Source organism: Notamacropus eugenii, chromosome 2, assembly GCF_028372415.1.
Source record: "Notamacropus eugenii isolate mMacEug1 chromosome 2, mMacEug1.pri_v2, whole genome shotgun sequence".
Classification (NCBI taxonomy): Eukaryota; Metazoa; Chordata; class Mammalia; order Diprotodontia; family Macropodidae; genus Notamacropus; species Notamacropus eugenii.
The window spans coordinates 460,233,010-460,257,913 of NC_092873.1; the positions used below are offsets into that span (position 1 = coordinate 460,233,010).

Sequence of the window (24,904 nt, forward strand, 5' to 3'; positions counted from 1 at the left end):
AGCAGTGTAGTATTTAGAAGCCAGAAATGCTTCCTCAACCCAAGATTTAACATGCAAGTTGATGATGACTTTTTTTTGAAGGTGTTCTCTATTGCTAGTGAGAGAATGACTTATTTTTGTAAGGCATTTATCGAACAAACTTAACATTCAAAAATTGAGAGTAGAGTGTTGGAAATCCTTCATTCTGTGGCAAGTTGTTAATTGTAAATTTCAAATTCTAATGCTATTTCGATGTTCCTGTTAAACCCAAGTATAAAGAAATCATAATATGGCATTAGGAGTTTTTGTTCTTCACTTGGTCAGATGCTATCCCACCTCAGCCTCAGCTGTCTTATGTTCTTGTAAGGAATCTGAGCATATCAACACATGTTGAGTGTCTGGTATGATGCGCTACACGCAGGTGCCTACAAGTTTTTGTATTGTTGGATTTTTAAGTTTTTTTGTTTTTTGATAACTTATTCTGAATGTTTTGATCTGCAATTTGTTGAAAAAATTTTATTTTCTTAGGTATTAAATAAAACTAAAGAATTTGAAGAGGCTGTGAGAAAAGTTGTAAGAGATGTTAATTTGGATAATGACATAGTTGTATCAGTTTTTGAAACAAACATCAGAGTCCTTGGGTAAGTATATTTATTATATGTTCAGACTGTAAATTTGTGCCAAAAAAACTTAGGGCATTAAATTAAACTTTTTATGATTAGCAAATAAGACACTTGATTAGGTTAAAATGATAGAACTTTTTTTATTCTGAGTTGCAGAGGCTTCAGTCCAATTTCAAATTTTAGCAGTCACGAAGAGCAACAAGACTTTGATTTGTGGTCATAAGTACATTTTACAAGAAAACATTTTTCACTATCTTACATTGCTATCAGGAATACTATATTCCAGTATTAAGGGCTACAATATAAATCATCTGTCATTAGTGTGTGACTAAGCTATGATTAGTGGGAAAATAATATTTGATCTTTAAGTGCCCCAAATTCATTTTATAACTAAAAAATTAAAATATCTGATTTGCTCCTAAGCTTATATAGATTTCTGACCATAGGCAACTCTTGGTAGAAAATTCTACCTACAAAAACAAATTTTGAAAATATATATCTTGGGCAGCAGGGTGGCACAGTAGATAGAGCAGTGGCCTTGATGTCAGAAGGACTTGTTCAAATTCAGTCTCATACACTTGACACTTACTAGATGTGTGACCCTGGGCAAGTCAATTAACCCCAGTTGCCTTGTCCAAAAAAAAAAAGTATATACCTCACTTAAAGAGATTAAGTGCTCTTTATAAAACATGTCTTCCTTGAAGGTATGTTCAGAAATAACCAGATAACTGACTGCTTTTAAGTATTTTTTGATGATGATTGTTATTGTAATCTAATCTACATTCGCTTTGCTGGAGATTATAGAGTGATTCTGATCTGAAATCTAGTCATTCCCAAGTGAAAGTTCTTGTTGATCTGGTTATAGAAATTCATATAGCTCATTGCAAATTTTTAACTTAATGTTTTTATGATTTGCCATAGGATTGATAAGAATACAGACAATGTCAAAATAAAGTTTGCGGAGTACTTAGGTTTTGAACCTTTTAAAAAAAGTACTTAAGAATTTTAAAATACTTCCCAGATGGATCTTATCAGGTCTGATTTATAGAATATGAATCTTTAGTGATTTGTCATGCTGTGATTAAGTGACTAGAATGAGTTAAACAACTGAACTGTTCATTCTTTCCTTCCAAGTTCTATAAGTGGTTATTCGTTAGCTTTTGTAATACTCCTAACCTTATGCAGACACTCATTGATTTTATGATTAGAGTGTATTTATGAAATGTGGATAATGTTTCCTATATGTAATTCTAGGGGTCTCTTAGGAGGGCACTCAGTGGCTATCATGCTGAAGGAGAAAGGTGAACACATGCAGTGGTACAATGATGAACTTCTCCAGATGGCCAAGCAGTTGGGTTACAAGCTTTTACCTGCTTTCAATACCACTAGTGGCCTTCCTTATCCAAGAGTAAGTTATTGTCAAGGGCAGTGTAGTCATCACATACTTCTTTTGCTATCTTATATGGGGAATGTTTTTTGGTTGTATCCTTTCCTGTTCATGTGGTAATGGTGTCCAGAGTGAGTGTTAATGCTATAAATTATGTTAACATTTTTTCACTCAGTTTGCATGTAAGTGGTTTTAATTTCATCTAAACTTTCATTGAAATCATATAACCAGTCAGAATATTATCTGACAGGCATTTACAGGGCATGTAACACCAGAGCTCCGCAAATAAGTCAGAATTGGAGGTATAGATTTGGGACTCATCTGCAGAGAGGTGATAGTTGAAATCATGAGAGTGGCTGAAGGGAATATAGTGTAGAGAGAGGGCCTAAGGAATGAAGTATGTGACTTAACCTGCATTGAGGTAATAATTGAAGTCATAAATGTGAATGTAGAGAATATAGAAGGGCAAACATTGAAATAGCTAATTTTTATTTTGGAGGAATTGGAAGAAGTGCCAGAAAAGTGAAAAAGGAGAGTCAACAGAAAGATAGGAAAAGTAGAATACAATAGGGAAAGAGTAGTGAAACATGAATCAAGGGAAGAGAGGGTTTCTGGGAGGAAGGGTAGTTAGGAGTATCAAGTGCTATAGAGAAATTAGGAAGGGGCCTTTGGATACGTTTATTATACATTCACTTGCTGACCCTCGAGGAAGGCTCTTCAGTCTACATAGATGGAAGAGGGAGAGAGTGAGTGATCAAGCGGGTAGTATAGACCACTGATTTCAGAATTTTTACACTTGAGAGAGGTAGTGTTTGGCAATAGGTCACCGAAGGTTTTGTTGCTTGAGGCAGAAGGAAAGGAGCCAGTGGAGAAGAGATACTTCCTCACCTTTTAATTATGTTAATGGGAGCAACATCCTTGTCAACAATTACTCTTGAATGCCATTTCTTACTCCTTTCTCCTCTTATTTAATCAATCATGTCCTATCGGTCTTACTTCCCTAGGGGCTCCCAGATATCCACCTCTTGGGGTATAGTGGGTAGAAGTGTCGAATTTTTAGTAAGGATGACCCAAATTCAAATCCTGCCTCTGACACTTAAGTCATAAGACACTAGCTAAGTAACTCTGGGCAAGTCAGTGAATCTCTCAAAGCTCCAGTTTCCTAATCTATAAAATGGGGACCATAATATCTGACTTCCTAACCTCACTGGGTTGTTTTATGACTTAAATAAGATAATGTATACAAACTACTTTGCAAGTCTTAACGTGCCATATAAAATACCAATCATTAGTCTCTTCCCAGTGTTTGCCACTAAATTAGGTAGTTATCACTTAATTTCTCAGCTATGACTTTCTTCTTGATTATCCCCTTGGGTTCATTCTAAATACCAGCAGTGCCAGATTAAGCTTCCTAAAAATTACTTTTCATCATATTGCTTCTCTATTTAAAAGTCATCGATGGCTCTTCTTTGCCTATAGAAAAAAAACTTAGTCTGATATTCATACTTCTCAAATCTGTCTCACACTATCCAAACAGTTCTACTTCCTGCTCCTTCCTGGCACAGACCTTCTGCTCCAACCTGCTGGTTTACTTATTTCTTGTCAGATGCCTTTTGTTTTACCCATTAGCATGCCCTTGGTTCCACTATCCATACCCTTTCCACCCATCCCAGTTTTGTCTTTCAAGGACTAGGTCTAATTCTCTTCTTCTGTGAAGTTTTCTCTGACCAGAAGTGAGAAGCTGAAGAATTTTGAAACTGTGTGGGGGTAGGAGTGGGGAGAAAGATGGGGGACTTTTTTTGAAAAAAAATTTTGGTGAAGGATTGAAATATGCAATGTATCTTTAAAAAATTCAATTTGTTAAGTGTCAGCTACGTACAAGGCATTGTGATAGGCACTGAGGATACAATATGAAAAATGACAGTTTGTTTTTTCAAGGAGTTTGCTATTTAGTTAAGGGACTGAAAAGTGCGCAAGTAAAGATTAGAAATGAAATGAATAAGTTTATAGGTATGGTCAGAGTGGCCTGAGAGGTTTAATTGGGAGGGATCAATTACCTGCTAGAGAGAATGTAGAGAATGCTTAATTAAGAGGGGGTAGCACCTATGTGGGCCCTTGTCCTTTGGTAGAGGTGGTAGGGATGGAGATTCACCCTTATTACTGAATTTTTGCAGCATATACAGAGAAGCAAGAGAGGGATGGATGAGATCACAAAACATCTCGTTGTCTATTTTGCTGGTGGTTAGAATGCATGTGTAGAGAGAGATCATTGAAGATCTTGAGTATCAGAGGAAAGAGTTTATGTTTTATTAAGGGGAGAATTTTTTAAAAATTGGAAACTGATGTGATTTGACCGGTGTATTAATTAGATTGTTTTGGCAGTGGTATGAAGGATACATTGAAAGGGGAGATACTGGAGGCAAGAAAACCAATTAGGAAGCTATTGTAGTAGTTGAGTCATTTTACTATAGTATGCCTAAATGAAGGTGATAGAATGAAAAGGAGAGAGATTTGGGAACTAAAATCAACAGGGTCTGGCAGTTTATTGAATGTAGGAAATGAGGAGAGTGAGAGAGAAAAGTCAAGAATGACTCCCAACATTTAGAGCAGGGGTTCTTAACCTGAGATCTTAACCTGATAAATTTCAGTACGTCCATGAGTTTGGATGAGAAAAAATTACATTTTTCACTTTTATTTTTTGTTTCTTACTGAAATTTAGCATTTCATTCAGTTATGAATGTAGGCAACAAACATTCTGAGAAGTGATCTATATAGGTTTCACCAAATTGCCAAAGGCGTACATGACACTAAAGAGTTAAGAACCCCTGGTTTAGAGCTTAGTTGACTAGAAAAATGGTGGTGCCATCAACAGAAATGAGGAAGCTAGGACAAGGGACAGAATATGTAGAGAAAAGAATTAATTCACTTGTTGAGTTTGAACTTCATATGTGTCAATATGGAGGAGAATGTCTAGCATACAATTGGAGATGAGGTCAAGAAAGGAAATAAATATTTGAAAATCATCTGTATAGAGATAATAGTTAAGCCCATGATACTTGGTAAGATTGCCCAGAAAGAAAGAACAAAGAGAGAAAGGAAAAGAGCTCATGGCAGAGCCTTCTTGGGGGTTGAGGGGAAGGAAATGGTATTTTGAAGGAACAGGAGGAAGAATGAAAATCGAGTCTATCAGAGAGTAGAAGCAGGAGTGAACTGTGCCATGGAAGCCAATGAAGGGAGGGGCTAGTCAGCAGTGGTGCATTCTATAGAAAGGTCAAGGGAAGGGAAGCACTGAGAACAATTAGATTTAGCCAAGTAGAAGGTTATTTCAGACCCTGGAGAGAGCTGTGCCATTGTAGTGGTAGCCAACGAGTGAGTGGTTACTGAGGGAGTAGAGACACTGAGTAGTCAACTACTTTCTAGAAGCTTAATAGTAAAGAAAGAATGGTAGTTTAGAATTGTGGGCTGAAGGTTCAAAGAAAAGCAGCTTTCTTTTGTTTATTTTTAGTATTGGGAAGATTTCAGTGTAGGAAGTGGGGGAGCACCCAGTAGAGAAGAAGGGACTCAAAGTGATCTAAGGGATGGGGGATGGTCAGTGGAGTAAGGCACTTAGATAGATGGTGGGGCTAGCACCAAAGACCCAAGTGAAGGAGTTAGTTAGGTTTGGCAAGGAGGAACAACTTCATCTCTGAGACTTGAGGGAAGGGGGTAGGGTGTGGAGGTTGCTGTGCTACTTATTTTAGGAACATAAAAGTATGTTTATATATATGCTTGGTTTGCTGAGAAATTTGTCATATTTGATTTAAGTGTAATTTATTCCAACAATATTGACAACTTTGCTAATTAAATCTACTTTTAAATGTTTTTAGTTTTTGTTACAAATGGAACTACAATCTGCTGAATTTTAAGGAGTCTAGCATCCCTTAGTTTTTGCCAGTTTAAGAGAAGCAAAGATTTGAGAACAGAAGAAATTATCAGCATTAATAGGGAAGTAAAGAAAGTTGTTATGTTTTCTGAACTTAGTCACCTCCATATGTCAAGCAGGTATAGAAAGCACTCATTTTCATAAAAGGAGCTGAGAAAAAAAGGAGAAAAAGAACTTCATGCATTGAATACAACTTCTGCTACATGGAACGTTGTCTAATCAGGCTCACTTGGAAATTTCGTTTGACATTATTTGCAAATCATTTTTTTTCTTCATAATAAGTTGTAATACCTCAGTGCTCTTGCATGGTAGAGGTTGGTCATTTCATTTTGCTGTAGGCTGAGGGAATATAGTTTAGTGATGAGCTAATAAATGGTGGCATACATGGATTTTGTTACAGAGAACCCCTAGAACTAATTTAACTACTCACTTTACTTCACTGCCATAAATAGTATAGCTGCTGTTTTTCTTTACAAAGTGTGGAGTTGTCAGAAGTTCAGTTATACCTACAGAGGTTAGTTAAGTATTGGAATGCAGCTAAATAGATCCTGGTGTTTTGAATTCAGATTGCATTTAAACTCTTAAATATCCATAAAGTATACTTCCTTTTAATTCCGTTATAATTCTCAGAGTCTTGAAGCCAAGAGGAGCCAAGTTCCACTTTGCTTCCACCTGGGATTTTACTCCTTGGGCTTGGGCATTTTGGGCAGTTTGGGCTATAAACAAATGGATGCTGTTGCCAGGGTCTCCTCTATTCTCAGTGCTTGGAGGCCTAGTCAAGGTACTGACCCCTACACCTCAAGTTGCCAAAGGAAGCACACAAACAAGTCAGGCATTAATCTTTCTGATTTCTTGGGTGAGTCACAGTGCTCCCTGAAATCAGAAGTGCATTTTATTTTTGCATCAAGAATTTTAATGAAATGATATAGTAGATAGTTTTGTATACAAACTGCTGTTCTCCTCCTCTGCCTCCCTTCATGCCTCCCTGCTTTACTCCTCCAACCCAGAGTGAGTATTCCCTCCTCCTCTGAGCTTTTGAAAATAGAAAATATTTTTGGTACGTTGGTTATTGCCTTGTTGTATTAATTGTCTGTGTGTCTGTCAGATTTTGAAACTCCTCGGAGGACTTTATCTTAGCCTTTCCTTTGTGCTCTCTAGCCAGTGGATAACTAATTGTAGTAAAAAACAGAAGAAAAAAACACTTCATGAGGAAATAAGGTATTACTGCTAATTAAATATTGGTTAGCTAATGACTAGTCAAAAAAATTAAACTTAAAGTTTTTTCTGAATTGTGCAGATGAGCGTTGCCACTTCAGTGTGTTAGTAAGTGTGACTGTAATGGCTTTTTGTTGTGATTGCAAGTCTTGTACTGCTTGAGGGTCTTGCACTCTTATTGATAGTATTATAAGTGTAGAAGGTAAGCCATGGTCTTTGTGGTGAATGATTTACTGGATTGAGAGTAAAGGAAGCTGTTAACCTGAAGGTTTGAGTACTACCAGATGCCTTTTGCGGATGACGGAAGCTTTTCCCAACTGGCTGGGTGAAGGTGATGACTGCTTAAGCTACTACCTCCCCTCCCTGGTTCTTGTCTGAAAACAAGGAAGGTATGGCAGCCATCTAGGGATGACTGGGAGATCATTTGTAACTGGTCTGGAATCCTCCCCTGGACCCAAAGTTGTTTGTTTTTTTTTCTTTTCAGTTCCTTAATTTAAACTTGTTTTCACATAGTGTTTTACCTTTCTCCTAATAATGAAATGCTATAGAAATTCTGGTTCGTAATTGAGAATTCTGGTCATATGTAAAGATTTTTGTGAAGTGTGTTTGGATCATCCTTTTGAGACATTGTTGTAAACGGAAAAACTTTTTATTTATGTCACATGGTAGAATAATATTGCTCTCTCAGTAGGCCGGGAAAATTGACTATTTTGGACACTTTTAAAAAATGAGTATTTTAAAATCTCAACCTGTCACTTACCACTATCATAGTAAAAGATTATTTGGTCACTTCTGTCTAAAAGACTGTACTACTAATTCGGAGGAGATTTTTTAGCTCTTATTAAATTGTTTCTTTAACCTATTTTTACACCTGGCCAAACTTCATCTGGTTCCCAAGCCTTTATTGAATGGTTCATCCATTAATGTCTTTGTTAGAAGATACTTTTCCCATTTAACATGTATAATCTAGTTGAACTTTTTATTTTGCTGCATAAGGAATTAAAATTATCGTGCCCCTGAGTATTTTATGTAGTATATCATCCAATGGAGATGTCTCAGATGTTTGGATTAAATTTCATTGTATACGTATTTATTTCATATCTAATTTTCATAGTAATAAAGTTGTTATGAAAAATAAAGTAGTCACTTGTCAAGGAGTTAAATAGTATCTTTATTGCTAAAATACTTTTCTTTTCATTTTGTTCAGATTAACTTAAAATTTGGCATGAGAAAACCAGAAGCTCGAACAGGAACAGAGACAGATACCTGCACTGCATGTGCAGGCACCTTGATCCTTGAGTTTGCTGCTCTAAGTCGATTTACAGGAACATCAATATTTGAGGTTTGTTTTTCATGGTCTTTGATCTCTTAGATATTGGGTTTGACTAACTTTCTGTTTTTGTTTCATTAATATTCTTAATTAGAGGGCTACTGTTTTTAGTTTTATATCTGTTTATTCAATAGAATTCTTATATCAATCCTGTGTGTGTATGTTTGTCTTTCATTGCTGAAGAAGACCATGCCATCAGAGAAATAATGACATGACTTGCACTTGACTTTGCTTTGAGTAAGGGAGCTGTGCAGGTCACCAGCCTCACTTCTCCAGAGCCATCTGAATCCAGTGACCAGATATTCATCAGGGTGACTGGAGATGACCCAGGATGAGGCAGTTACGGTTAAGTGACTTGCCCAAGGTCACACAGCTAGGGAGTGTCAAGTGTCTGAGGTGACATTTGAACTCAGGTCCTCCTGACTCCTATACTGGTGCTCTATCCACTGCACCACCTAGCTGCCCCAATATTCTGACCTGATGATTGACAGGAGGCAATCTACTTTTGGAAAAATAATGGTTTGGATACACAAAATACACAAAGAAATATAAATCCTACCATGGAGAAGAATGCTAAGAAAAAATGAATATTGCCAGCCAGTAGGGTATAACTATGTTGTTAAAAGTAACAGTAACCTTCTGCTTTATATGGGAGGTAGTATTAAGTTAAGTATTTTGCTTTATTCTCTTGGCCTATGTCTCTTATTTCTCAAAAAATTTGGAAGTACAACAGAGATCTTGCATTTTAAATCTGTTACGCCCAATAAGAGAACTTGTACTAAGGGAGGTTTTGTTCCTCCTTACCCAGAAGACTTAACATTGGAAAAGAGGTGATAGTAGCTAATATCTCTTACCCTTTTTAATTGCTTAAGCAGGTAATGAGGTAACCTGTTATCTGGAGAGGTCCAGTCTTCAAATATAGAGAGACAGTTTGTCACTGGGAAGAGGGCTGAGTTTCAAATGAGACAGGATATCTAGATTCAAATTCAGATCCTGGGTCTGTGAACCTGGTGCCATGACGTTCATCTTATAAGGCTTTGTTTTCTCATGTATAAAATGGGCTTAATACCTTTACCTTTAAAATATTATGGAAATGTGAGTTGTTACATGTTTTGTTAGGATTTTGCATATTACACATGCTACCAAGCAACATTAAGGTAGCATATATTTACCAGATGGAGGTGAGAGGCAAAATGACATTTTAAAAGTTCAGAAATATAATTTAATTGTGAAATGTATTCTGGGGGATACAGGGCTTGCTTGGTGTATGAAATGTTACTTGAAATTAGTTATTTAGTTTCCAGTATGTGTAAAAGCAAGAAAAAGGTCTAGAAATTTCCAAACAAAAGCCTGATTCATCTATTCATTTACTATTGACTAGAGTATCTGTCATTGAGATAAGTAGGATCCAGGATGTCTAACATTTGGCATTTCAAAGATGCTGTTACCTCTCTGATAACCTCACTTGGTGACCTGCCTAAGAAATTATGCTTTTCCACAAAATGGCATCTATAAAAAGTTATTTGCTTTTGTATTTGAGTAGGGGAAATTATTTTAAGAGGCTTATTTAGTTATGCCAATATTAAATAGTAATTGTTTCATAGTGACTTTCATCTTTGGAATGCCTTTTATTTAACAAGGGGAAAGATAGAGAGGCAGAGAACTGGATTACAACATCCAACCTTACTAGTCATGTGACTACAGGAAAGTCACTTTAAACGCTTCCAGCCTGTTTCTAATCACTAAAATGGAGATAGTAGTGTTTTAGTACCCTCCTCAAAGGGTTGTGAGATTTATGTGGTAAGGAATAGATCAGTACTTCACAAACCTTAAAGCTATTATTTTTTGTTCTGTCATTTTACTGGAATGGTTTACCATTTCCTTCTCTAGCCCATTTTAGAGATGAGAAAAATGAGATAAACAGGGTTAAGTGACTGACCCTGGGGTCACACAAGTCGTAAGTGTCCAGATTTGAACTCTGGAAGATGAATTTTCCTGATTCCAGGCCTGGTATTCTAACAACTGCACCACCTAGTTGCCACTTAGAGCTATTATTATATAACAGTAAATATATGTACCTATATGTAAAACAAACTATTTTTCCTATTTTGTTGTATATGAACCCTAATTGTTTAAGATTATACATTAATTTAGAGGTTCAGATTTTCAGAACTGTCAGCCGCTGCTATCTCTTTCTAACCACTGAAAACTACCTTATTGCCATTTATTCCTGTTCAATTGACTAGGGTAATGAATCTGACTTTTGAAGAGAATTCTGTAGTAGTGTTTTAGTATTTTTCTTTTCAAGAAAAATATCACTGTGACTTTCTAGAATGCTAAATTATAGTTTTCATATATGTATTTATTTTATTTTCAGGAATATGCACGAAAAGCCCTTGACTTTCTCTGGGAAAAAAGACAGCGCAGCAGTAATTTAGTTGGAGTAACTATTAATATTCATACCGGAGACTGGGTACGCAAAGGTATGTGAGTTGCAGGTTTTTTCCTCACAATTTCGTTGTCTTCTCAGAATGTTTTAGGAATGATAGAAGCAGTCTTTTCCTTTGCAGCCTTTAGGGCTTTAGTTGTGGGTTTTTTTTTTAATTGTTTGCCATCTCCAGGACCATGTAAAATGCTTTTGCAAAAATCACAAGATAGCTGGAGCTTCCTTCAAGTATTATCATTGGAGTGTAACTCCACCTCATGGAGTAAAGTACACTCAGTCTTGATAGTTTAGCAATTCTATTTAGTGCCAGAGCTTACTGACTGCTATTTTTACTGGTGACATCTGCAAAACATCTTATGGCCCAGTGTGCTGGATGCTAAAGACACCCAAACTACGAATTATATCGCTGCTCTCAGGAGACTTAAAATCTAATTGGAGTGAAAGCCAACCGTATGAGTTTTATAAACAGTTGTGTTACTTGGAGTTCAGATGAAGGGAGTTATAAGAGAAGGCTGGGCTATTTCAGAGTTGGAACTTGAGGTAAAGGCAGTTTGTTCTTGAGGCGAAAGGATATGCCTTACTTAATAACTCATGCACAAGGTCCTTGTTTAGGTAGCTGAGTAAAAGCCAGTGGGGCAGCGGCAGAAGACGTGGTGTGTATGGTACTGTAGGGACATTGTAATTAACAAATCTTTTGGATGAAAAATCTCCTTGAATCAAGTTAAAAAGAGGGCCTGGTGAGGGGAGTTTGCATCTCCTAGGCAGAGGGTTGATAAGAGTGGTAAGAGCTGCCTCAAACATGCACCTCAAAGGGAGCTGGCTCTGCCCCTGCCCTGGTTACTGAGGAGGTGCCCCCAAGGCAGTGACTGCAGGGCCCACTACACACAGGGGACAGAGAAGGAACAGGTCCTGGGGAGGGGGCAGAACGTCCTTGCTCTGGGAAGTGTTGGTGCCTCTTTTGCTACCTTGAGAAAGAAAGTTTCTGACCAAGCCGTGGAAATAGAAGAAAGGTGGGAAAAGGTAGAAAGAATGCTTTTTTCAACTCTTGTTGGAATCTCCGCTTTCTTTATATATCCTAATTCTGAGGAGTTGTGTTACCAGCAGTAACAGTGGTAATCCTAAGTAAACAAAAAAGCACAGACTCATGAACAAGAGCAGCAAGAATTAAGAGGTGACTACAGAAGGCAAGGCTGTGGAGCCGAAGAAGTATGACTTTTAAAGTAGCACAAAGGCGCCCTCTAGTGGTGCTTTGGTTTAGTGTCCCACCAGGAATCAGCCCTTTTTCCTAATCATAGAAACTCAGTATATAGGTTTTTTTATTTCTCAATTTTGAAATGTTATTAGAGAAACACTTTTCATTCATCACAACTTTTTTCTCCCACAAAAATCATAAATTACCTCTAAAAATGCTGCTTTGCTTGGATATGCTGTTGTTTTTATTTCTGTGCTCATCAGTGCCATTTTCCTTGTTCACATACCGTATCCTCATTTGCCCTATGTAAAGTATTGAAGTAACCTCATTTGCATTTTACATAATTTCTGACAATTGTTTTGAATAGGTTTATTTGCATTCATTTTTTTGTAGACAGTGGAGTTGGAGCAGGAATTGATTCATATTATGAATATTTATTAAAAGCCTATGTCTTGCTTGGGGATGACAGTTTTCTGGAAAGATTTAACACAGTAAGTTTTTTCACCTTTCATACGTGTGGTGTTTTTAGATTTAATTTAAAGTAAGTCAATTGTCAGTTTTTGACAGAATTTTATTTATGTCATTAGGAAATTTTGGCACATAGTTAATTTGTTCACATAAATGTGACACAAGCAACTCTCCTTTAGCCTTGGTGATGGTAGGACTGGATTTTTGTAGATAATTGAAACACATTCCTGAAAATTAATTTTAGCCAGTAATTTTGGTTTCTCTTTTTTTAGTTTAGATCTTTTATCAGAATTGCTAATAAAGGGAAAATGGATAAATTTGAATCTTACTATTTTTCTCTATCTTTGATTATAGAAGGGAACATGTTGAGATGAATGATATTTTTTACCTTAACTCTGTTTTGCACTGTAGTAACTTGGGGCTAGTTTTGCTTCATGTTGCCACATAAGGACAAACATTATCACTTGTTGACAGTATTTCTCAAAAATTTCTTGTGCATTGTGCATTTTTATAGTAGTTTGTAAAAGTTGATTTAAAATATTTTGAGTCTCTTCGGAGTTTCTAAAATCAAGCTAATTAGGTAGCTAATCTTTTTCTTACAAAGAAATATATTTTCCTGAATTAAAAATATTTTCTTTAAAATCTCAGTTTTCCTTACAACCTGAGTGATTCTGGTATTAATGAACAACAACCAAACTTACTGAACTTACATGATTTTAGGAGGAGATACAGTGATATTTAACTGTATTAACAGAGGCATTGTTGATGTAAGGAACTCCTACCTACATTCCAGTCTGTCTGTGACTTGATAGATCTAAGTAGCTCCCTGTGGCACCTGGACATTGGGTCTTTTGCTCAGGATCACACAGCTAAGAAGTGTCAGAGACAGGGCAGGTCTTCCTTCTTGCTCTACTTTCCTAGCTCCGCCCAACATTTTGCCCCCCATCACACTATTTCTTATTAAGAGGACTCAGTGACCCTAAAACTTTTTCTTATTTTAGCCTTAATAAAAAAGAGACTAAAGAAAAAGAAAACCGGAGGGAGAGAAAGAGAAAAGCAGGTTCAGCAGGAAGAAGAAATAGTAACATGGGCAGTGAACGCCAGACTGTGGGCAGGCAGGCAGAGGACCAGCTCCAGAGGTCTAAAGAGAACTGATGCAGCTATGCAGTGTAGAGGCCAGGAGAGTCACTGAGGGATCAGCAGCCTAGAGACCCCCTTCTCAGAATCTTCTTCAACACCAAAATGCACATCTGTAGGGTTACAAAGCAAACCAATTATACTGAAATGTAGTTATTTGGAACTTTTCTAAGTTCACGGAGCCCAGGTTAAGAACCAAATACGCAAGCACCTCATTAGCCCTCGAGGGCGTCCCAGTTTCAGTGACACAGAAATTTATGTTCATGTTAGTGAAACCTCAGTCATCAAAAAAAAGTTAACTTACGTTTTACATATTCAGTTTGAGAAAGTATGGAAGGATATACTTTTAATTTGGAACGATTTCTATCAAAATTGTTAAAATAAATTTTCAGCACTGAAGTTGACTCATTTTTAGATTTTTCTCATTTAGGAAATAAAGTTATGCTTTTTATTCCAACATGGGCTCATTTGTGGGATCATCAGTTTGAGGGAAGACATAACTTAGAGTCCATCCAGTCAGATTCCCTCATTTTAAAGATAACGAAAATGATATTCAATGAGAACTTAACCTAGGTTATATAGTTGCAAACATTGGTGGCAGGTTTTGAAGTTAGGCCCTGTGACTCTGGAACTCATCTTCTTTCTCTGCTGCCTCTCTGTAATCGGACCTCCTGAGGTCCATTGAGCATCCATTGTCTGTAATAGCTCGTGAATGTTTTTTCTTTCTCTTGGACTGATTTCATGAAATGTGCATTGATTTTTTTTTTTTTTTTTAGCACTATGATGCCATAATGAGATACATTAGCCAGCCTCCTCTTCTGCTTGATGTGCACATCCACAAACCAATGCTCAATGCTCGAACTTGGATGGACTCTTTGCTTGCCTTCTTTCCAGGTCTGCAGGTAAAGAGAAATTGAGTATTTACAAATAGAATTAAATCATACCACTAAAGTGAAGTAAATATTCATATTAATTTATGATCTCTAAAAACAACAATCACCGAAAATGGTTTCATTCTTATTTTTTAATATAAACAATAATGAAATGTAAATGAAGCAACAAATTACTGTGGTCAAAAGCTAGGTGCCGTCTACATTACTCCTTTGTTGCATTAGGTGTGGATGATGATGATGGTAGTAACATGTCTTTGAATATATGGATGAATAAGTGAATGAAAGAAAAAGCACTTGTTAAACACTTGCTACTCCGATGTACTGTGCGAATAATAAATAAGCTTTGAGAATACAAATAGAAAAACCTAAGGAGCTCAGATTCTGATAGGTAGAGAAAACACATAGAAGAAGTTCCAGCTGCAAATCAGATGGAAAGGTCTATTGGTGGGATACAGAAGCAAGACAGAGAGTAATTCATGTTTTTTCAAGTCCTTTCCTTTCATAAAATCATATCAGTTTCTGACATTGAACCATTTGATGGTACCAAGGACTTTGTTGCTGGGAACTTTCTTTGTCAGGTCTTTGGTAGTTGTGGCTGCTGAGGAGAAAAGAGCTGAAGACTTGGTCTGAAATGTTACCAGTAAGAAAGAAGAAGAAATGGGAGGCAGATATGAGAGATTTTCCAGGAAGAATAGATAGTATTCGGTTACCGTATTTGGTAGTGAATAAAAAAGTTTTTGGACATGAATGAGTTAAGAGAATGATGGTGCCATTGACAGAAAGATGAAAGGAGGAGGGACTGAGAGAAGATCAAATTTGTTTTTATGTGAGCATAGAATTTAGAGCTGAAAGGGACCATTAGAAGTTATCTTAACACCCTCATTTAAAGAGATGACATGATTTGCCCAAATTCATAGTCAGTAGGCAAGCTACATTTTAAACCCAGGACTTATGACTCTGGTATTTAATTATGTGGATATATTGTTTTCCATTAAAACCTATTGTCTCTCATAGGGCTTGGACTCATGGACCTTGGTGTTAATAACATCATACTTTAAAGCAGCAAAGCTAACCTGACTACTTTTAGACCATGAGACTTCTAGATGGATATATCCTTTAGCTAGTTGCTGATTTCTACTGGTATCTTCCAAATTGGAATAGATCATCAATGAATGAATTGTGTAGTCCAGTGTTGTCTCTGACAGGGTCAGCAACAGCTTTTCTTGAACCATGTCAAATGATAAACAGGGACAAATAGTTAAAGAGCTGCCTGTAAAAGGGCTTTAAGCAAGAAAGGTCATTATTCACATTTTTAAAAACTGAGCAAATTAATTTGCGTGGTTCTGCATGATACTGATCACACAGATGATTTAGGTAGTAAAATGTGTATAATAGATTAATTTTATTTTATGACTCTAGGTTTTAAAAGGAGACATTAGACCTGCTATTGAAACTCATGAAATGTTATATCAGGTGATAAAAAAGCACAATTTTCTTCCAGAGGTGAGTAAAAAGATCACAGGGATTACAATAAATTACTTCGAAAAGAAAAAAAGTAGTATTTTGTGGGAAGGTATAGATATTATAATGTAATTTTTTTCTATTTAAATTTGTATTTTTAAATTTTCACAGCCACAAATATGCATGAAGTCCTCTCAATGTGAGAAGTCATTGGTTTTTTATACAGTTACATGTATATAGATAGTCTTGTCTTAAAACTTCTGTTAGCTGCTCGGTAGAAATTCTTTGAAGAACTTAAGTGGTTCATTCACTGTGTGTGGAAAAGCTTAGTTTTTTTTCTAATTATTCTTTAAGAGTATAAAACTCTCAAGGATATTGATTTCATTATCTACAATTTTTTTGGTGATATATTCCTATCATTTTCTCTGCTTCTATATGGAACAGATTTTTAAGTAACTTTTTCTCAGAATTTCATGTAAATCTGTGGAAATATAACTCTTGATAAAGAGCTTTAATGACAGTCATTAAACATCGCAAGTTTTTATTTTTTTTCTGGTTGTAAATTGCTTTTATGACACTCATTAAACATCACAAATTTTTAAGTAACTTTTTCTAGGAATTTCATGTAAATCTGTGGAAATATAACCGTTGATAAAGAGCTTTTATGACAGTCATTAAACATCACAAGTTTTTATTTTTTTTCTGGTTGTAAATTGCCCTCTTAAAAAATATTAAATTTTATTGATATTTTGTTTTTATATTACTTAATTTTACCTCTTCTAGAGTACATATTTTTTCTTTTATTAATCTGTTCTCGCCCCCTATCCCCATTAAATGCTTTTTAAAAAAAATATTGAGTGGATTGTCTGACAAAACAGATTCCTACATTGGCCATGTTTGAAAATGTGTGTCTCATTATATTTTAAATTCATCATCTCTCTGACATGAGGTGAGTGGTGTGTTTCATCTTGTTTGTTCTAGAATTGTTTTATTGATTAGAGTTCTAAAAACTCTCTTGAAGTTTGTGTAAATTGGTCTCCTAGTTCGCTTGGTCAGCAGGCATTTATCAAGTGCCTGTTATGTGCCAGTCACTCTGCTAAGTGCAGAGAGGATACGAAGAAAGGGAAAAAACAAAATTCTTGCTCTCAGGGAATTCAGATAATCTCAGAGTCAAGGCACTAAGATTAAGAAGGACTAGGAAAGACTTTGTAGAAGGTGAAACTTCAGTTGAGACTTGAAGGATGATGGGAGATGGAGATGAGGAAGGAAAGAATTCTGTTGGAGACAAGCAGTGAAAATGGCCAAAGTCGGGAGATGGTGGAGTGTCATGGGGGGCAGTGGTAAGGGAGTCCTTTTCAGTCTGCGTCACTTCATAGAGGTCTTGATGGTTTCCTCTGAAACCGTCCATTTCCTAAATTCTTGTGGCATAGTAATGTTACATTCATATAGCACAATTCATTTAACCATTTCCCAATAAGAATATCCCCTTAGTTTTCAGTTTCTAGCAATCACCAAAGAGCTGCTGTAAATATTTTTATACACATATAAGTCCTTGTCCTTTTTAATTTCTTTGAGGTATAGACCCAGTAGAGAGGGTAGCATGGTCAAACAGTGTATACAGATTAATAATACAGATTAGTTTGAGCATAGTTCTGATTTGCTGCCCAGAATGGCCTTCCCAATTCACGGCTCCACCAACAGTATACTCATGGACCTGCTTTCATGCACCCCTTCTGATGTTTGTCCTTTTCCTCATCTTTACCAGTCTAATCCATATAAGGGAATCTCATAATGACTTTTTATATTTTTACATTTACATTTTTCCAATTAGTGATTGGAACATTTTTTTGGGTATGGTTGTTGACTGGATTTTTTTTTTCCCTTTGAAAACTGCCTGTTCATATCTTTGATCATTTATTTTATTCTTATAAATTTGAATCAGTTAAGGTCAAAATTTTTTTTAAGGAAACATTTATTTTTCTGTTAATACATGGTATATTTATGTTATGTTTTTAGCTGAGTGTTGTATATCATCTGTAGTATTGTTAGCTGTTCTAAAACTGTTTGCTATTTTTATTATGGTTTTTAACATCTAAATTTTATCTGGTGTATATTTTTAAATTTTGTTTAGGCTTTTACTACAGATTTCAGAGTACACTGGGCTCAGCATCCTTTAAGGCCAGAATTTGCAGAAAGTACCTACTTCTTATATAAAGTAAGATGATTTTCTTTTCCCTTATCCTCTTATCCTTAGTTTCTCTTATATAATTTGTTTGAAAGTGACAGTTGAATTTTCAGAATCCTCATTGAATATCTCTTCGGTTGAATGTATCACAGTAACTTTTTAACACATGGTTATTAGAAGATATCATAGTTGACATCATCTGTTCTGTCTGAACATCCATACTATAAAGTGAAACAATTTTGTTTTGCTTATTTAAGAAGTGTTTATAAGAACTTTATGCATTTAACTGGACTCATAAATCATTTTTAGAAATAGATTCTACTTAATAGATTTTGTGGCATATTTTATACATAATATATATTTCTTCTTTTTAATAGGCTACAGGGGATCCTTACTACCTCGAAGTAGGGAAAACTCTTATTGAAAATTTAAATAAATATGCTAGAGTGCCTTGTGGGTTTGCTGCCATGAAGGATGTTCGAACTGGAAGTCATGAGGATAGGTAAAATACTCCTGGGATTCCCTTTTCCTCAAGTTTATGTTGACACAAATTTAAAAACTTGGACTAGTGTTCAAATAAATTTATCAGATTGACAAAGTTTGCTTGAGGAAATAAGCCCTAATTTAATTTATTCTTGCTGACTTTTTGTAGGCCAGTTCTGTACTGTTTGAAATAATTTAATAATGTTTAAATTTTACAATATTGGTATCAGAAGTGAGTATATTCTATTCTTTTAGCATTTAGAAACAAAATGATCTGAATTTGGGTAGTTTTTCTAAGTAGCAAGTTTATTGCAGGATAAATAGGATTATGTTTAAATAAAGGTCAAAATGCATATGCATTCCTCACAGAAGAAGCCTTCACTCAGGGCTTCTTTTAGACAGAAACCTATAAGCTCAGAGATCTGATTTCACAGTGTAAAGGAGATAAGATGTTTTGTGGAGCTTATGTAAGTCTAGAAAATTGTTTTGTATCTCTGTCCTGGTTATGTGATTTTTGACCCAGTAGCATTTTCTTTAACATTTAAAATAAAATGTGAGCATTTTGTGTGTATGGTGTGTGTGTGTGTGTACAGGAATAATCCAATTAGGAAGTCCACAGAGGTTAGATTTTCTCTCTCTGTAAGCTGACTGAAGGTAAAGTCACTGCCTAGTAATTGCTATGTGGTCCACTGACAAACCTCCTAAACTCTTTAGTAGGACTAGGAGAAGCAGTCCTGTTTCTCTTTTCTCATCTTTGTTACACTGTGATTTATTCTGATTTTTTTTTGTCTCAAACAACATTGGAGCTAAAAAGGTAGCAGTGCCACTCTGGGATTATTACAACGTTTCAGGAGTCCCTCTGGAAATTTTAAATTAGGTTACATATGGATAAAAAGTGACTTTGTATTGGCTACTAGGAAATTCGGAGGTTTTGAAATTTTATTTTTTTATATTTTTAGAATGGACTCTTTCTTCTTGGCTGAAATGTTTAAATATCTTTACCTACTGTTTGCTGATAAAGAAGATATTATTTTTGATATAGAAGATTACATTTTTACAACAGAAGCTCATCTATTACCTCTTTGGCTCTCTACTACAAATCAAACGGTCTCTAAGAAAAACTCAGTGAGTTACCTTGTGAATTAAATATTTTATTGTCATTTATACTTGTACCCAAAAAGAAAAAATCTACTAATGGGGTTATTTAATTTGACTAGAACATTTTCTTTTCTCACTTAGATATAGTCTCTGTGTGCTAAAATTGCTGCAAAAGTTTTATTTTATTGCTAATTGTTTTGCAGTCGTTTTTTAGAATGTTGTCTTTCTTGGGCAAAGTTTTATTTTACTAGATCATGATACGTTAAAGGAGTGATTAATTTCTTTTTTTAACATGTATTTTTCTTACAGACTACAGAATATACAGAACTGGATGATAGTAACTTTGACTGGACATGTCCAAATACTCAGATTCTCTTCCCAAATGACCCAATGTATGCCCAGAGTATTCGTGAACCCTTGAAAAATGTGGTGGATAAAAGCTGTCCTAGAGGTGTTGTCAGAGTGTAAGATAGATCGTTTTTCATTTTTTAAAAATTAATATGAAATTTGAGTAGTTAAAGGAGTTGGTAATATCTAGTAGAAGACCTAGGAAAATGGCTAGAATGGTAATGGTTTCATGGAAAATATATAGTTGTGTAGTTATAACTAGTAACTCTTTCTGTTTCCAACATAAAAATTTTATTTATCATACACATATATGAAATGCAACATCAGGGCGTTTTTGTCAGTGCTGTCATTTTTTAATGGAAAAATTAATAACTGAGCTGTCAATATGTAGCTGTTCTATATGTAGTTCTATATATATCATCTGTTTTATACAAGGTAGTTTTGTCAAGTTCATTCACTGATTCATTCAGGAAATATTTATTGATTGCTTTTTTAGGAAATGAGAGAAGTTCAGAGATCAATAAAGCAAGGCTTCTACTTTCAAGGAGTTTACAATTTTGAAGTGAATGTACAATACTTGTAATTCAAAGTAGGACTGGATAAATGCATATCAACCTTAAACATTCTTTGTATAGATTTAGGAAAAAAATTCTTTGTAGTAGAATTGTTGAGTGCTGAGGATGATAAAGTCATCATTTTATGTCCGTTCCTGTCAGTTTTAATCTTGAGAATATTAATTACTAATTAAAAAGGAAAAAACCCAAATTCCCTAAACAAAAACCCTGGGCAACTAATTCAGTCCCTTCTAGCAATCATACTGATAATCTGAGACAAAATGACACAGGCATATAAATAATCTTCTAACAAGAATATATTTACCTACTACATAGCATGACTATAGTGAAAATATACTTAATAGGAATGTAGAACCTATACAGAATTGTATGCAGTCGTGGGGAGGGAGGGGGGTAGTGGGGGGTAGGTGTGGGGGGGATAAAATCTCAATTGTATGGCAGTGATTGTTAAACATTAAAAAATAATAATAAAAAAAAAAGAATATATTTACCTTAAGGCTCTGTTACGTATTAAAGAACCAAAATATATGTGGGAATTTAGCTATTGGTACATAATATCTGTCTCTCACTTTTTATTTTGTAATTATAATCCTGCTTTATTATTATTCTTAGCAGAGAAGAGAGTTTTGGCAGTGGACCTAAACCGCCACTGAGAGCCAGAGATTTCATGGCCAGTAACCCTGAGCATTTGGAAATCTTAAAAAAGATGGGAGTTAGTTTGATTCATCTCAAAGATGGAAGAGTGCAATTGGTCCAGCATGCAATTCAAGTAAGACTGTGCTGTGTTAATTAGAGATAACTTTTGTCAATATCTTTTGTGCATCTTTTTAGCATTAAATGAAACAGTTAAACTATTTGATATCCTGAAAGTTTCAGTTTGTCATTTGAATTGTGGAATTTTATGTAATGAATTAGAACTTGGTTCAGTCTCTTCATTTGAAAGTTAAGGAAAATGGGGCCCAGAATTGTTACTTGGCTTTTTTATGTGCGTTGTACTTTTCATTTTTAACGTATGTTGGCTTTTTTTTTTTTCATTTTATTCAATGTATAAAAAAATAACCTGTGTCATTTTCAGAAATATTTAATTCTATGTGCATTTTTCTGTTTACCTCTTAAGTACTGTACCCATTTTATAAAATTATTTTAGTCTCAGTAATTCAAGTATTTTTAGTAATATGTTGTCAAAATGACTAATAGTAAGCTATGTATTTTGTACTAGAGAAGAACCATCTGCACTTAGGAACTTTTTTTTCTTTTAACTGAGCCAGTAACTTATTTACATTATTAATATGTTTAATTTGAGTAAACTCCACATTTAAATAACTTTTTTTTTGATGGGTATCAGCTCATACCCTTTGGAGTGAATAATTATGTGGGAAGATAGTGGGCACATTCTTAAAGAGAATTAGTGATAGAGTGAGTTGAAAGGTAATGAGGGGCCTTTTAATCCAACTTGGACCTGAGTAATATATTCTCTCTGCAATATCCCTGACAAGTGATCATTCAGCATTTGTTTGAAGACATAGAGAAGAGAAACTTTCTATCTCCCTTCCTTCTCATGGCAGACCATTTTTCCTTAGGGTAGACCTAATCTTAGGAAATTTTTATTTCAGATCTAAATTTCCCAGTGTCCCTTGACGACTTTCATCTATGGCTCTTAGGTCTGCCTACTAGGATAATCGATACAGTAGTAGACAAAAGAAGGCAGAATACGAAAATCAAGATGTTCAGTCATTAATAAAGAATGATTCAGAAGTGAAATTCTGTATCCTTTTGGGCATTGTTGATGGCCACTGGTAAATAGACTGATAAACTTTAGAAAATGTAATGTAGAAGTATTTTTTATTCTTAATACTAGGGAGATTATACATATATTTGGAATAGGTGGAAAGAAGGATAGAGTTAAATATCAAAGACTAGTAGACTCAATGGCACCAAAAAACAAAAATGTTTTGTAGAACATGTAACGTCATTTAATTTCCCAGGTAAAGCTATTTCCCTTTCATTTTAGGCTGCAAGTTCACTTGATGCTGAAGATGGTTTGCGATTCATGCAAGAGATGATTGAATTGTCTAGTCAGCAGCAGAAAGAACAACAGTTACCACCTCGAGCTGTTCAAATAGTTTCCCACCCGTTTTTTGGTAGGGTAGTGTTGACTGCTGGGCCAGCACAGTTTGGGATGGACCTGTCTAAACACAAATCAGGGGTATGTGTGTATCTTATGTATGTTCTTGAGTATCTAATGCTTTTGGATTGTTCAAATACCATCCAAGTTATCTTTTCTCTAAAAATATAGTTTTAATTTCTGACAAAAAATGCTAAATATTCACAAGTCCAAATTTGTGCAAACTATACTAAAAAAATTTAAAATTGAGCATGCCAAACTTAAAAGAAATTAAATATTACCAGAGTAATTTTTGTTACTGATTACCTAAAAATTTAGTTTTTTGCATCTCCTAGCTAGAAGTCCTTCTGTTTTAGGCTTTTGTCGCTCTTTTGGATGACATATATAGAATATGATTCCCTCCCCTTTTTTTTTTTGGTGATTTTTGGCCTTCACTAATCATATGGGGAAGAGGATTAAAGAATACCTAGTATTCATTCTAAGAATGGAATGCCAAGCTTTGGTAGGATTTTGGTGTTCTATTTAATCTTCTATAAAGTTATAGCAACATTCAGAAAGTTTGGTACAATTACAATTGTCTAGAGATTATAGTTTTGTTTTTTAGAAACTTTTTTGATTGTATATGCATTATCTGTCAGTTGACAAATATTCTTAGAGATCATATAATATAATTTTCTACCATGGTTCTGAAACAGTCATCCATTCTTCACGAGCACTTGTACTAACATGAAACTCACTATATAACAAGTCATCCTATTCCTTTTTGAACAGCTTTAATTCATTCATTCATTCAGTAGGTATTTCAAGGGCCTATTCTGGGCAATGCCTGCTTTTTTTTTTTACAGTCAGTGAAGGAGATAAAGAAATGACACGATGTATTTTCTGTAAGTGCCTGTGATGTACTTGATGTGCTAATTGTTCATTTCTCTTTATATTGAACCATAATATCCTTGCTTAAGAGGCATTCTGCCATTAGTCTTAGTGCTGGAGCTACACAAGGAGTAAATACAATCTTTTTCACATGTGACAGTTTTAAAATATGCAGAATAGCTATTTTGTTCTTTCCTCCATCCTCCTCTCCTGACCACCCCAGTACTTCTTTTCTCTATGCTAACTCTGTCCTTAATTTCGTCAGTCATGACATGGTTTGGAGTTCTTTCAGTGTTCTGGATATCCTCTTCTGTATGTTCTGGTTTTTCAGTGTTCTTAAAATATGCCATCTGTAATAAAAACGTAAGACTCCAAATGCCGTTTCACTGGAAAGAATGGAGGCAGACTAAAATATGACCAGTGTAGCCATTAGGGATACCTACCTTATAACATTATATTAATTTCACCAAAGAAAATACCCTTATATTCGTGAAGTTCAAGATTATATTTCCTTTTTTTAGCAGCTATGTCATATTAGGCTTACGTTGAGCATTGAGTTAACCATAAATCCATGGTCTTTTATCAAATAAAGTGCTCTTAAGTCATATCATAGCCTTTCTGCGCAATTACTTTTTATGAACTTAATTTCAGGACTTAAAAGACAGTCATTTCAGCCTATTGAAATCTTTTCTTATGAAGCATCTTCATATCTTTTTCTATATTTCTGTATTGCTATATATTTTTCAAAATCTTTTAGGTATGAAGGTTAAGAAGTAACTCACACAATCTGTTCAAGTAGTGACCTCACTGCTGTTACAGGTCATAGGATCCTAGATTTAGAACTGGAAGCCATCTTATCCAATCTCCTCATTTGAAAGGTGAGGGAAATTGAAGCCTAGGGAGGTTAAGTGATTTATATAAAGTCACAGGTAGCAAAACCCTGCTCTAGAATTTGAAATAAGGTCCTTTGTCTCCAAATCCTGTACTCTTTCTTCTGTACCATACTGCCTCCCAGGTATTTAAAGAGAAGCTTGAAGCCTATTTGTAGAGTTGTTACATATACTTTGCATAGTTGACAGCATCCTGGGCTTAGAGTTGAGAAGACCTGGATTCAGATCCCACTTCTGACACTTACTAGCAATGTGATGCTGAGCAAATTACTTAATA

At 35.2% G+C, this 24,904-nt stretch overlaps 1 protein-coding gene across 2 annotated transcripts in view; it reads left to right on the forward strand.

Annotated features, from left to right (window-relative positions):
* EDEM3 (ER degradation enhancing alpha-mannosidase like protein 3) overlaps window positions 1-24,904 on the forward strand; it is a 60,741-nt gene that overhangs the window by 23,367 nt on the left and 12,470 nt on the right. Inside the window, exons 5-17 of one of the 2 annotated variants that reach the window (XM_072648398.1) lie at window positions 508-620; window positions 1,857-2,010; window positions 8,334-8,468; window positions 10,834-10,939; window positions 12,488-12,585; window positions 14,476-14,601; window positions 16,012-16,095; window positions 18,185-18,268; window positions 18,616-18,740; window positions 19,681-19,846; window positions 20,129-20,283; window positions 21,355-21,511; window positions 22,754-22,948. In XM_072648398.1, the coding sequence (XP_072504499.1) occupies window positions 508-620; window positions 1,857-2,010; window positions 8,334-8,468; window positions 10,834-10,939; window positions 12,488-12,585; window positions 14,476-14,601; window positions 16,012-16,095; window positions 18,185-18,268; window positions 18,616-18,740; window positions 19,681-19,846; window positions 20,129-20,283; window positions 21,355-21,511; window positions 22,754-22,948 (1,698 nt within the window). The remainder of the gene's footprint in view (window positions 1-507; window positions 621-1,856; window positions 2,011-8,333; window positions 8,469-10,833; window positions 10,940-12,487; window positions 12,586-14,475; window positions 14,602-16,011; window positions 16,096-18,184; window positions 18,269-18,615; window positions 18,741-19,680; window positions 19,847-20,128; window positions 20,284-21,354; window positions 21,512-22,753; window positions 22,949-24,904) is intronic. The other variant, XM_072648399.1, reaches the window with a different exon arrangement.